Below are 14,748 nucleotides of genomic sequence, written 5' to 3' on the forward strand. Positions count from 1 at the left end.
CCTTCTGCACAGCAGGTGTCTGGAGCTGGGCAGATGAGTTTGCTTTTTGACCTTGTAGCTGCAGTGACCCACCTACAGCTCCTTTCCTCTGTGAGCTGCTGTTTCACACTGGCTTTGGGTATCACACGTCCAGCCTCTCCTGTGCCTGCCTGTTACGATGGGATGGATCCCTGCAGCCAAAGAGATTTTAGAAAGGATTTCTTTAGCTGCTTGGACATGTTTTTGTCAGCTTGGTTTTCAGCCTGGATCAGTTACAGTGTCTGGTTCACTGCTGTGCCACTCGTGTGGCTGCGCAGGAAGCAGTGGGAGTAAGGAACCAGGGGCAAAGAAAAGGAAGAACAGGCTGGTGCTCTTAGAGGAAGTACTTGTTTATACCAGCTTAAAGTGATTGAGAAACCTAGAGTGTAAGCAGTGGAATAAGCTGGTAATGTATTTTATGTGGTATTTCTTTACAAAATCAGTTGCCTGATCTTACAGAGTAATTTTTAATGTATTTTGAGAATGGACAAGACTTTGTAAGGTGGTGCAGCCACACTTGCAGAGGGATTGAAGGTCAGCCTTGGCTTTAAGAACTGCTGTTTTACAGCAGCATTCTCTTTGTCTCTTGGTGTGATGGAGCACAGAGCACTTGAACTCAAAACACCAGCAGTTATACTTGGACAAAATCCATTTTACTCTTGAAAAGGCACAAGCCCGTACGATGTGTCCTTTCACAAGCCAGTGAGATGCTGAAGCAGAACCCAATGTCCACTTTGCATTGAATTTTGGAAGGAGTAGTAAGTGATGTTTGTCTGCAACATGGCAGTAGAAGTGCTCAGCCAAACATTTATTTAGCCTGAGGAAAAGACAGATAAACTCAGAATGCCTTTCTTTCTAATGTTAATATTAAAGCTAAACTTAAATCAGTGTAGATAACTCTTCAAGATATGGTCAGATTACTTGAAAACCTGAGCATAAACCAACTTGGCAGAAAAGTATTTGACAAATAAATGGAATGACTGGGCACTTACAGGCTTGTCAGCCTGACATGATTCACAGGTGAAATAGTGTGGTTGCTAGCATGGATGTCTGTGGGATGCACTCATTGAAGCATCGGGGGAGGGTAAGCTGTAAGGCTCTGGGAGGAACGAAAATCTTCTCCTATTAGACTGGCAGCTTCTGCACTGTCTTTTTTGCCAAATAAGCATCTGAATATTTAATTAAGAAATACAGTTAACTTAGGGGTTTTTTTGTTGTTTGGGGCTTCTTGATGTGTTGAGCAGAATGGATCACTGACAGGTCCTAATGTGTCGATGACAACTGTGACCAGAATTATTAAAGCCTATTTAAATTCTGTAGTAATTGATTCATTGCTTCGTAGCTATTTTCCCTTTTGAAGGTAGTGGTAAACAAGGAAAAGTCATTGTATGCAATGATGGCTCAAGGTATCTTTTCATCCTTCCTTTCTGCATCAAGAAGGTAAAATTCATTTAAACCTTAGAATCTTTGAGTTATGATAATTATAATAATGATATTTCCAATATCATTAGAAAATAATTCCTGTGAACAGAACTGAATGCAGCTCTTCATGATTTGTGACAACTTTGGTCAGTCTTTATCCCTGCATGTAAAAGAGAGTCATGATAATGGGAGAGGCAGATCTTAAAGACAGCAGATAACTACATAAATGACTGGAAGTTAATGCAATAAACTTCAAAGAAGAGGATAAGATAAGGGGGAGTTTACCTCTGTTCAGTCCTCTCCTTTTTTCCTTAGATATTTAGTAGTGCTTGGGCAGAAGTGTTTCCGTCATTTTCAGTTTGCTCAATCCAGTTTTTCATATGGTGTGCTTATTTTTCTTATTGTCTTGGGTTTTAAAATTAGTGCATGCCACCTCTTCTGAGATTGTTTCTTACACTAATAAATACCTGAAATAATGCCCTATGGCTTTATAGACAGAAAACCTTCTGAAAGATTTGAAATCTTCTCATGGTATCCATTTAACTGTTTTCTACTTGCCAAGCTTTATTACAGCTCAAAAAAATATGTGTGTGATTACCTGAAACGTCTTGTGTACTCCAGAGCTTACAGTCATATGCCTTGGCACTGGTTCAGAAATTCTAGTTACTTGTCAAACAGTGCATTCCAATTCCTTGTTAGCAAGAGAGATCTGAAAATATGCATCAAAAATAGTTCAGTCTTAAAAGATTTGGGCATGATCGCTGTTAACCTCATTTTATTTTGGTATTGATGGGTGTACTACCAGTCTGCTGACCTCCAGATGGTGGCATCACAAATGCAGGAACACTGCTTGTCAAACCCCAAGTCCTGAACTTACAAACACCCTGAGATGTGTGATAGAAGTCATTTGCCCAAGGCATCATGTTGTATAATTGTGCAGCATGAGCTCTTTGTGCATCATAAGCATCATAGTGCTCCCTAGGGAAAAGAAAACCATGGAATTTTGTGGGCTACAGATATGACCTATATAACGCTTTCTCTTCTTTGGCTCATGTGAGGAAAGGCAGTGATTTTCCTTTGGTTCTGTGATGGTTCACAGGCTCTGTCTGTGAACAGTACCTACTTGAGGCTCAGGATTACTGACTTGTCAAGCCTGTAATGTGTTTTGTGTGTGACACGGTCATATTGTGCCTCAGTGGAACGTAGGTAGTAAAAGTATAACAGATAAGATTAAAAGCAATTTGAGAAGCTTTAAAAAATGTTGCTTACAGATTAGGTTTGGAATATATTACTCTCCTGTTTTGTTGGAATATTAACTATTGCTTTATAGGTTTTTGTCATTGCTAAAACATGGCCAAAGGTCAGAGTAAAATGTGCAGTTAAGCTGACAAAGAGCCAGTGTCATCAGTCCCCTCCTCCCATAAACACTTGGCAAGATCAGAAATATTTCTGTGCTTTAAGTTCTCTTCACACCCAACCTGTGTACAATGCCCAACAGGAGTCTCTTCCCATGGATGAAATTCTTCATTCTACTGCTTTATTTGTTGTTAGTTATGAAAATGCCCTTGAAAACCAGCCATGAAAAACAATTAGTCCTGGATGCAGACATCAGAGAATTCTGCATTGGTATTTTAATCCAGCTTCTCTTCAGGTGCCATTTACTTTAGAGTTCTTTGCTTCATAAAAGCCTCTGTTATATTTACTTCCATCAGGTAAATGAATTTGTCTTCCTCTTTGGGAAGAAAGAATGCCACTATTCAAACTTGCCAAATTCAAAATGAACTAGGAAAAAGCAGTAGCAGAATATATATCAGTCTAAAATGAACATGAACACAACTGAGCAGGGCTCAGGAAAGAACTGAAGATCTTTCTGAGGCTCTTGTTTTTCTCTGGCTTTTGTATGAGACGTGCACTTGGAGCCAGATGAAAGTGCTGCAGGAAGTCTAGCATTATGCTTACCACAAAATTGACATAATGGAACAGTAATTCTCTGTTCTTTTAGATAAAACCTGTCGATTGTGCCTCCTCCTATTGCACTTGAACACTGTAACTGCTTTTTCTGGCATGTTTAAACTATGCTGTTCTTATCTGTGTCAATTACAGCTTCAAAGTCTACCTCCATCTCCCACCCATTATTCCTGGCTCTTAAATTATCTGATCACTCCCCATCATCTTCCACTTCAGAAATATCTTTTTCAGTCATCCCTTAAGAGCCTTGCTCAAATGGACTAAATGTCAGATATCCTCTTTTGTCCTGCCTCTTTATCCTCTCCCAGGACAAATGCTCCTGGCTTGGTGTCATCCTCCTGGCCATGTGCAGGCTGCCCCAGTGCATCACAGAATATTCTGGAGTGATGAACTGTCTTCTCCTCAGTGCCTCACCCTGGAATTGCATATGGAAGGAGATGTTTACAGAAAGGAAATCAAATCCTTCACAGGGGGGGAAATCAGGCATGAGAAAACAGTAGAGACTTTAAAGCCACACTGTGCAGGAGAGTAATCCATGACCCTTGGTCTGTAATACAACATACATGTTCTGCTGATTTTTGGGTAATAAGAGCTAACGTGTGTACTTTCAAATTCTAGTGAATGTCATGATGCCTGAGTCTGCCAGCAGTTAAACATTTTATGAGTAGTCTGTAATTAAAATAATTGCTCCTACTCTGGAACATGTATTTTGTAGGCTTTACTCACTCAGAACTTGTGTTATGTAAGGTGGATGTGTTTTTTTAATACACGGAGTACTTTATATTTATGATAAACTACTTACATCTTAATTTCTGTTAGTTCTGAGTGGGTAGAGATGCTTTCCAAGTCCTTTTTATTCTGAGCTATTTAATGCTCATAGAAAAAAACTTGAACTTAAAACTTGGTTTATAGAACTAGTTCAGTAAGTTATTTTAACTTTCTCATGGAATTTAAAGGCTTGTCCAGCTCAAAATTGAATTTTATATTAGTTTGTTGTTGAGGTGATCAAATGTGAGAAATCTTGAGGAGCCTGGAAGAAGAAAAGACATGGACCAAAAAAAGATGCTTTTGAATTGAAGAACAAAATTTGTGCCATAAACAGCTCGGAGGAGGGCGTCAGCAGGAGGGAGTGCACAAGGAGTTGTTCTCATGATGCACTTTTAGCAGAACAGTGTCTCAGGTCACACTGAAACACAGCTGCTCTTGTCATGTACTGAACACCAAACATGACATCTGTTTCGTAAGGCTCAGTTTTAGGCTCACCACTTAATGATCTGCTGTGTGCTCAAGCCCACAAAGAGTTTTTGTTGCAGCAACTGAAGAGAGGGAATTGCAGCATGGGGACTTCTACTGAGGCCAGCTTTGCTGCCAGAGCCAGCATTTCATGGAACCCTGTCCCTGAGGGGTTTGGTCCTGGGGTCACAGCTCAGTCACCCTGTGTGCAGAGATGTAAATATGCATCCTTCTAATACAAACTGCATGTAATCTTTTTATAAGATGCTTTGTTTTCTTCTCCTAAGTGCTTAAACACATTTGGATTGGCATGGTGCAGTATTTGTACATCTGCTTAGATTTTGTCTATGGCACAAAGAAGGGGAAGGTACAGAAGAAGCTTGTCTTACCTGGTTAGAATATATTTTAATAATTTTAATGTTGAAGATACTGTACCATTCTGCTTTCTTTCACAAATTTCAGCAGCCTCACAGGATGTGGGAGTAAGATGCTCCGGTCTTGTGTGCAGAAAGAAGATTAATTCATATGCTGTGTTTAAACTTCATTAAAGTTTAAATACTTAAAATATCAATCCTTAGTTATATTCATCACAGCTTAGTTTGCTCATGCTTCCTTGATAAATATCTTCAGTATAAAATAGTGTAATAGTTACTGCAAAGTAAGTTGCAACTTCCAAAAGTCTAAATGGAGATGTCTGTGTGCCCATGGTAATTGATGAATCATCTTCCTGGCATAGAACTGGAATATCCTATGCTGTTTCTGCAATGCAACCTGCTTTAAATTTCCCAGAATTTAGTCTTGTGCTCGGTGTTCTGAGGACCTTGGATAAGTACCCTGAAATTCTTCTGGGGCTTTGTGTAGGACCACAAACCAGAGGAACTGGAGTACAGTAAAGCATCATTTAAATACAAGGCACAACTGCTTTTCAATGGAAAGTGCAGAGGTAGGAGGGAACGTGAAATAAAGGACCCTATGCTAGGCAAGGACAATGGAAAGCATGAAGCAGGAAATAGGTTATATGGTTAAGGGGGGCCACACAATATCCTGAAAAAGCCTATTGAAATTTTTAAATGCTTGCTTTTTGTTTCAGATTAATCAGCCACTCGATGGGGATTAACAGTGGAGCACCTCTTTGTGTCGCCTTTCCACCTCTGTGTAGCACGAATAACAACTTCAGCACTTCTTCAATAATAATTATGAAACTGGTATTAACTGAATGGCAATTATGGATTTTTAACTCTAACTCACAGTAAACCAGCAAGCCATATGTTGAAATTCCTACCAAATAGCTTTTCATTCTTAATGTCTCGTATCTATACAAGAAGTTGCAAGACACCTGTTTGTATAAGAGGAATATGAGCATTACTTGCCTGAGGAACAGAAGCTGAAAGAGAAGACACCCTAACTTGTTTGTGGAGTTATGGTAGTATTATTTATAGAGATATAACAAATATATATATTTTTTATGGTAATGAAAATGGCTCCTCAGAATGCTGACTCGGAATCTATGCAAGTTCAAGATCTGCCTGTGGCACAGCTTCAGAAACCAGAAAACAAGGAGAGTGAAAGCAGGGAGGAGACCATCAGTGAAGGATCCATAGACCGGATACCGATACGCCTGTGGGTGATGCATGGTGCAGTAATGTTTGGCAGGGAATTTTGTTATGCCATGGAGACAGCTTTGGTAACACCTGTATTGTTACAAATTGGTAAGTAATTCTCATTTCTGTGAGTCAAAGCTTTCTGTGTATTTTTGCATTGATTGAAGCCAGGCAAAGAGGGAAGATGCATCTGCCAACTAAAGGTGCACAAGGTAAAAAGGATTTCGGTTTTTTTTCCTTATTGTCTGTAGCACAGATTCGTGCCTGATCATGTTTAAATGGCCTTCTACATGCAGTCATCTTCTAATATTGCTTCCCTCTGTAAAAAATGTAACCTGATTTAATTCTAAAATTCTGTACTACAAGGTAAGTGTTCTAGGAACTAAAAACAGTATTGGGTTATAAAGAATTGCAGTGAAGCATTTTTTTTAATTTATGGAGAAATGTTTCAGGTTAGAGTACTTTAGAATCTCTAAACAGTTAAATAAATTCTTTTTTCCAGTGAACTACTACATTTCTTTCTAACCACTAGAGACTCTTGTTTTGTGTGATTAATCTTCAGTTTATAGCATGTGGACACACATGAATAAACTATGATACCAATAGCCTTAGATGATAATGAGGGGAGTGATAATGAGCCTTTGGAATAGGGGCAGTCAGTGTTAAATTTCATGGTGAGTATTGTCATTAGGTTTGAAATAAACTGCTTACATTATTAAAAGTATCTGATATTACCTTTATCAAATACAGAAATTTGTCAATCATATATCAGAAAAGATTGCATGACATGGAATGGAAATGTCAGACTGAGGGGGGAATAAACCTACTGTGTGTGTACTGTATAATTGTCTATATATTTGTATATTATGTGTTTGTTTTGGCTTACCTGTGCAGGTGTGCCTTACAGCTTGCTCAGCTGTGGCCAAACAGAAGCACTCAACCAACTAAATCAGAATGTTCAATGAATACTGTTTACAACATGGTTTAAAAATTTCCAGGGTAGCATCTTGAATGAAACACATGGGGGTTTTTTGTTTGACATGAGAAAAAGGCATTTCAGATTCAGCTTGTGAGCATGTGATGTACAAGTCCTTTCATGCAGTCTTTCTGCAGTTAAAAATGTTTTCATGTGAAATTGCTAGTTGGTTTATTTTGAGTAAATGGAGTGAATAATCAGTGCCGTTAGTGCCATGGGAGATGCTGATGAGTTAAGCCTCTATGTTTTCCTGAAAATATTAATTTTCAGAGCTCATCAGATGGTTTTCAGGGATCTATTGTTTGCATAGTTAAAACAGATTCTAAAAAGCTCCAAAAAAAGCTCTTCTGATCAACCTGACTTGCTAAATAAAACACATGCAGCTTCATCTAGAAATGTTTGTAATGTTCAGAACTTGTTCTGAGGTTTTCCCTTTTGGATAAGTTGAGAATTACAGACTTCAGTCCCTTGTACTGGCAGCATTGATTCAGTAATTGTCTACCCTAAACTTAAAACCTTGCATCCTGCTTTGTGTGGAGAAGATCCCTGGTTTTGTAAGTGACGTGTTTGCTTTGTTTGGCATTTGGGTGATTAAAATGTATAGCTGGCTAAGCTGACTTTACCTTACCATAGGGTAAGGTCAGACAGCATAAATAAACCATTCTCTTAATTACTGACCCGTCTTGCAGTTTACATTTCTTTTGTGAGTTTTTTTAGCTGTTTCCTCCAGATAATTGAGAAATACCTCTTCCCTTCCTTCCCTAACCCCAGTGATCAAAATAACATCGGGATTTGGGGGAAGGGAAGAAGAAGGCTCCCACTTGTAGAAAAGCTGTAAATTGACAAAATGATGTCAGCGTCTGTGGGGATGCAAAAATGATGTTCCAAGCCACAGAGATAAGAAATGAAGGTACAAATGTCAGTGCTTTGGGAGCTAATTGAAATCTTTCTGCTTGGCTCCTGTGCCCTCAGCAGGGCTAAAACAATGTTGGATTCACTGAAGGGTTAAGTTATTCACGGGTGACTTGTCTGGCCTCTTTGTTAATTACCTCTTACATGGTTCTGTTTACCTTTATCAACCTCAACATCTGTCGGCCTCAGCATGAGCTATATTTATTCCTCACTGGAGGGGGTTGCAATATAGCTGTGGAACTGGTGTAATATTCCCTTTGCTTCATGTTTTGGTAAAAGCAAAGATCAGTTTCTGTGAGATTAAATTGGCTCGAGAAACTATATATGAGAATTGGCACCTGGGGAAGTGGGGTGACTTAACTAATTTATAATGCACTGAAGAACAAGAAGCCTTTTGGGTATCCTAAGAAAGATGACTCTTCACAGAGTGTGTTGAATATTAACAATTAAACTTTACAGTGTGTGCTTGTGCTTTTCTGTACCTGGGAAAACTCTGGTCACTGAAATAATCTGAGATTCTTATCAGATACCACCACGAAAATTTTAGGAACATTCGAGTGGTGTTACACACTCTCTGCTTGGAAGTATTTGACTTTTCTTTGCAGTTTGAGTACCCTGGATCAGAGGCGTAGTTCTGATTTGGCAGATGCCCAACCTGTCCTACTTGTTCTGTAACCCATAAGATTTTATCAGCTGAAGGAGATGGGCACTCAGATGGTCCCTTTCCAGTTCAGCGGTGGTTGAACTCACTGGATTTAATTTTCCTGAAGTTCTAAAATCTGAACAAGAGAACTTGAAAGCATCAGTGAAAGCTGCTTGACTCAGTGCATACTGTGAACTGGAAAGCTGCTGAAGCACACAGGTTACTGCATCCCTACTGAAAGAAGTTCTGATTTCTGGCTTTAATCATTGTCTTTATTGCTGTAACTGATGTTACATTGCTGTGTCAGAAATGCAGCTACAAATCTATAACAGCCTTGTAGTCATAACTGGGCTTTAGTAGCCTAGCAACAAGTACAAGCCAAATATATATTACAAGGTGGAATTTTTTTTGAATTCCAGCTTGCTCTTTAATTTCTTAGTATCTGCAGTTTAAGAATTCAAAATGAAATGGTGAACTTGTTGAGAATTCAAACAATGTAAAATAATGCCAAATATGAGAATTCCAGTTGGAGTACAGATGAAATTATATTGACACTAGCAGAAGTTATAATCTCTAAAAATCTCCATTAACCTTTTTGGGACTTCTTCAATAAGCAGCTTCTCCCAGCCAGCATTAATATTTATCAGAAAATAAGCTTTCAGCACCTTCAGAACTTAAGTTTTACTTGTTCATGAGTCCAAGGGTTTTGAGAAACTGAGTGATTCATGTTATTCTTGAGTATTAACACTGCTGTTTGCTTCCCCTGCACATAACCACATATTCCATAGGAGCAGGATGAGGCCTTTGTCTTCTGAAACATCTGGCACTTAATGCTGCTTATCTGTGAGAGGGAATTAAAATCCCTGCTATTGTTTATAAATGACAGTGTATTTTCTTTCATCATTAAACTTTGCTTCTAAGGATTAAGTCTTTAAAATCATCCCCATTTCATAAGTTCACAAGAAGATCTGGATACAGGATAAAATCATTTTGCACAAAATTTTGCTTGAATAAAAGCAAAGGAGGAGAAACCAAAGACTGGTGTGGTGTAAACTTGGAGAAGGTTTTTTGAAGAAACTTGTTCAGTGAAATCAATACCTTAATTCTGTAAATAAATCAATAAATACATAACTTGGTAGCTTTGGATTATTTCTACTGTTATTCAAACAAAATTTTGGTTTTAATGTAAGATGTAAATCCATTGTAGTTCTTCTGAAAGGTGGGATCCATGTACCTGTTAGGACTATAGAAAAAAAAATCTGTATTTTGTGGCTTGGGGTGGCTGCTGCTTTCAGCATGAAGAACTCACTGTTTGACTAATGAGTAGTGGTAGTTGTAAACATGAAATTTCACGTTTTATATTTAATATGATAAAAGCTTTGTCAAGCCTTTACTGTTGCTTCAAAGGCTCTTTCAATGCTATTGAGTTTTTTATGAATAGTTAATAGGCACAGAAGTGACTGTCAGCACCAGGGCTGTTCCTCATTCCCCTGCATAAATTAAATATATTACACTGCTTCTCTTTAAAAGTATCTATGTACATTTACATAGTTTCATAAGGAGACATAAGGGAAATGACTTTACATGTGCTGCTTACCTTTATAATGTCACTTAAATTTGGGGATGTTTGTCTGGTGTGCTGCAGGAATAGCTGTGGTTTTTATGCATTTCATACCTGAGTGCCTCTCTGTGATGGCATCACTGTTTCACTGTGAGAGTTAATGGGTTCTTGTAGTAAACATTGGTTAGTGTAACATTAAGTATTGACGTTGGTCATCTTAAGCTTAACCCTGAGCATTAGTGCTGTTTTTAGGCAATAACACTGAAGAATAGAATTTCTGAAAATTGAGTATTTCACTGCTAATTATTAGAGTTTACTAAAAAAGAAAGGCTAAGCTACACAGAGTAGAATACTATAGATTATTTTTATTTGGAAATTATTTCTCTCATTAGATCCTTTCAAATCAGCAAAAGCTGTAGTTGCTCTAGTCTCATATATTTAGGAAAGCTGTTCAGGGGTTTGGGCTGTTATTTTACAGCTAAAGCATTTAGATATAATATCTCATAAAAAAATAATTCTCTAACATTCAAAATTCATCCAGCCTAAAGCTTAGCAGACTGTGCATAAAGGGTCTTGAAATCTAGTTCATGTGAAATTGCCAGGATGAAAAAAGTGTGTTAAGCAATAATTCAAACTGCTGATTCTGAGAAATCTCGGTGGCAGCTGAGAACTCATTATGCAGAAGAGATTCAATATTCCAGAGCAAACTGGTTTAGTTTGCAGTAGTGACTCTCCCCATTGAAAAGCAGTGTTGATACCTGCCTGAGAAGAATGCTTGTAGGTAAAGGGAGATGATGGAGATGTGTTTAGAAACCAAGCATGAAATGTTACAGATGAATTGGCTTCTAGGTCTGTTTCTTCAAAGGAATTAAGGTATCAATTGCTGACTCAATTCAGTGTGGAAGCAGATATCCTTCCTAAGGCTAAGCCTGAGATCAAAGGGAATCTAAAAACCTGAAAGATCTCTTGGGGAAGAAGGGAGCAAAGAGTTGGATGGGCTGTTAGAGGCTGAATATAATTCCACTGAAAAAGAGCTGAGTGGCTGGAAAGCCTCTTGCAGATGGAGGAAGCTCTTCAACACAAGGCAGCACTGACTCTGTTTCAGCTCAGCTGGAGTAGTTGAGTTTATTCCTCATTTCTGCCAGAGGTTACATTAAGGTTATGTATTTTTAACTGCCTTTCTGCAAAGCTGCATCTTCCATTTCAGCTGTGTCCTACCCTACCTTGTCTTAGCACGAAGAAACTGAGTTGCTATAAGCTGTCCTTTGACTCCCAAAGTTAAATTCCTCTTCAATCCAGCTGCCTTCGTGCTCTCAGGCATGGCTGCATTTGATGCTGAGCGTGAACTGAAGGATCTGAATTTCTCTTTGGAGGAATTAATGGCTTGAGAGCTGACCTGTCCCAAGAGAGGGCTGACACACAGCTAACCTGAGGGCAAGAATTGAATATACAGTGTATCCAGAAAACCTGGAATAATAAACAATTAAATATTTTTTTAACCTTTATTAGCTTTAGAGTTAGTCTGTAAGATCATGTAAAGTTTGTATTCACATCTCATGTGGTAGAATGTATAAGACTGCAAATACTGTGCCTGAGGCACATGTTAATTGCTCTATAAAACCTCCCCACCCATCTTTTTTTTACTTATTGACTAATTTTATGCCCAGTAAGGGGTTGTGTAAGACTAATTTTACTGTACTTTTTTTTAAACTAACAAGCAAGTCAGGCTTTCATATCATGTATCACTGTTACATAAAATATCTTTTGACCTCGAAGCAATAGCAGCACAGATTTTGAACACAGATAGCCCTTAGTGGAAGGTTGGGTTAAAGATATATTTAAAACCCATTTAAAGAAAGATGCCGTGGAACTGTTAAGATTTTTAATCCTGGGGGCAGTTAGGAGCATGTGCTTTATTTCCATATGAAGGCAAATGCCATGTGGTTTGGCAGTTGTGCAATAGCTGTTCCTTACAGCATTTTTTATATCAAAGTTCTGTTTTTCTTTAAGTAACACTCAGTCTGGCCTTCAGAGGCACCACTGATAACACATGGCAGATTTTCAGCTCGATAATGTGAGGATTCCTGCTGGCTCTAGGGTGCTACAGACTGGGAGTTTGTTTGAAAAGCCTTCCTAGGAGAGGGAAGTTGAGTGCAAATAGCTTCAGAGGCTTCTCCCATAGCATGAAATATGTTTCCTATTACTACTTACCAGTAGGTAGCTTTTTGTTCCCTTTTTTTTGGCTGAATAAGGCTTGCTGGAGAAACTACTTCTAAAATAAGATTCATACTTGTGATGGTGCTGCTTTTCCCCATTCTAAATCTTTAACAGAATTCCTTGAGCTTTTAACTGTGTACTGTGGGAATGTTAATGTGGTTTGGTTTTTTTCCCCTAGCATAAAGAGTGTTCACAGTAAAAACTGTTGAGTGAACACTCTTTGAATCATCAGAAGTTTTCATTTTAAGACTTTGTGTGGTCTGAGATTAGAGCAAGTAACCAGTATATGACACAAGAAATATGAACAGGTCTGAAAACTGTGGGCTCATAGAGGCAGCACAGTGGAGGATAAAGCAAACTGTGTAAAAATGCAGGCTGCAGCAAAGAATGGAGGATTAAAAGCAATTTTTGATTTTATTGTCACTTCTGTTCTTCAAATACTTTTTTTCTGCGGCAACAGACATTTTAGTCTGTAATTTGTCAGAAGAGCTTGAAGCCTCCAAAAATAATCACTCTCTAAGAAGGAAATGTACATCTCTATCCTTATGTAGTGTCGTGGTTGGGGGGGAGGTGAAATTTTCCAGGGAGATGTGGGCAGTCCAATCAGTGATCAGCTTTTCTGCTAACACCTGGATTGGTCACTCGGAGGTTTAGACACGCCTCTGAGGACACAAAGAGTTAAAAGCAAGAGTCTGGGGAGCTCGGCCTCTTTTTTCGGATCCTGGTTTTCAGCAGAGGGACGTGTGAGGCCTTCCCCCGCCCGGCCACGAGGCTGGGTGGGGGAGGGGAAACACGTGGTCGGCTCAGGTAAGCCGGAGGGCCCGGGGGGGAGAAGAGAGAGGACAAGACTGGAACTGAGCTGCCCCGTCCAGGATGGAGGGGTGGAAAACTGTGGAAGTGCCTTCTGTGTGTGCTCACCCCCCTCCTTCCCCCCCAAACTCCGGGAGAAAGTGCTCAGCCACCTGGGGGTTTGCGGAGCCTGGGAGTGCCTCTGTCTGCAGCACCCTGCTGAGAAGAAACTGTTAACCCTTGCTTGGCAGAAAGAAACTTTTCTTAGACATTAATTCTCATGACTGGTGATTTTCGGAGAGAGGGAAGCGGCCTGGGACCGAGATGATAAAGCATGATTGGAAGGAACTCGATGGAAGAATGAGAGGAGTAGCCTTGGAGCTGGAATTCTCTTGCATAATGTCAGCCATGGACTGAACTTGAGTCTCTTTTGAACATAAACTGCATTTTTGGGTGGATGCAGCTGCCTCTTGCTTTTGCTACAGTGACTGGCACTTGAAGAGTTGGAGCGAGCAGAGAAAAGAGGGGGAGGGTGAGGTTGGTGCCCTCTGCCCTCAGGGCAGACCTGCTCCTGGAACCCCGGCCCCTGGGTGAAAAGGGGGAGAGTTCGGCATGCAGCATCCTTAAAAAGCCCTGTATGCAGTTTTGGCCTATGAGACAGCGGTGAGAGCGCTGGACATAGGAAAAAGAGAGTGTCACCTTAGCAGACTTCTCCGAGCGGTGCTATAGGTGACATGGAAACACATAAGGGGTGGACCCGTGTTTTCTGAAGAACAGTCTGTGGTGCGAGAGAGACTCCTCTCTCCCTTGCTGAATTGAAGATTAGTTGTTTTTTGAGTGGTGATTGTTTGATCTAAAACCCAGGGGTTGGTCTGTGAAGAGTGATGGGTGGGGAGGTAGAAACTGGGAGAAGAAAATGTTCTAAGAGGTTTTTATTTCTGTCTCTGTGTGTGTTTAAGAGTATTTCTGTCCCTGTTCTTATGTAATTAATAAAGTTTTGGTGGGTTTTTTTTTTGTTTTCAAGATTTAAGCCTGCTCTGCTCTGTTCCTGATCACATCCCACAGGAGTTGTTAGAGAAAAAAACATATATTCATGGGTGCACTAACATCTGGCCAGTGCTAACCCATGACATGTAGTTGCTTCTTTCTACCTGTAAGTATTTCCTGTCCAGCATGCTGCCTACCTTTTATCTGGAGTAGCCAAGGATTAGGAGAGGCTAAACTGTTTGGCATGACTTAGGTGTACTTTGAGATCTCTGCTCCCCCTTTTCCCAAATTCCTTTTCTCCCACCCAAAGATGTAGTAAAGCACAGAAACAAGGACTAATCACTGTGAGAAGCTAATGGTGGTGAACTGGGTAGGGGACCATATTAAGTTAAAGCAATTTTTAAATTTTTAATTTTCATAT

General features: G+C 39.5%; 1 protein-coding gene across 1 annotated transcript in view; it reads left to right on the top strand.

Annotated features, from left to right (window-relative positions):
- The window catches only part of SLC45A4 (solute carrier family 45 member 4), a 62,385-nt gene that overhangs the window by 20,294 nt on the left and 27,343 nt on the right, over positions 1 to 14,748 (top strand). The window contains exon 2 of the mRNA XM_063406810.1: positions 5,732 to 6,350. Coding sequence (XP_063262880.1) covers positions 6,107 to 6,350 — 244 coding nt within the window. The 5' untranslated portion in view covers positions 5,732 to 6,106. The remainder of the gene's footprint in view (positions 1 to 5,731; positions 6,351 to 14,748) is intronic.

This window comes from Prinia subflava, chromosome 1 (assembly GCF_021018805.1).
Source record: "Prinia subflava isolate CZ2003 ecotype Zambia chromosome 1, Cam_Psub_1.2, whole genome shotgun sequence".
NCBI classification, from domain to species: domain Eukaryota; kingdom Metazoa; phylum Chordata; class Aves; order Passeriformes; family Cisticolidae; genus Prinia; species Prinia subflava.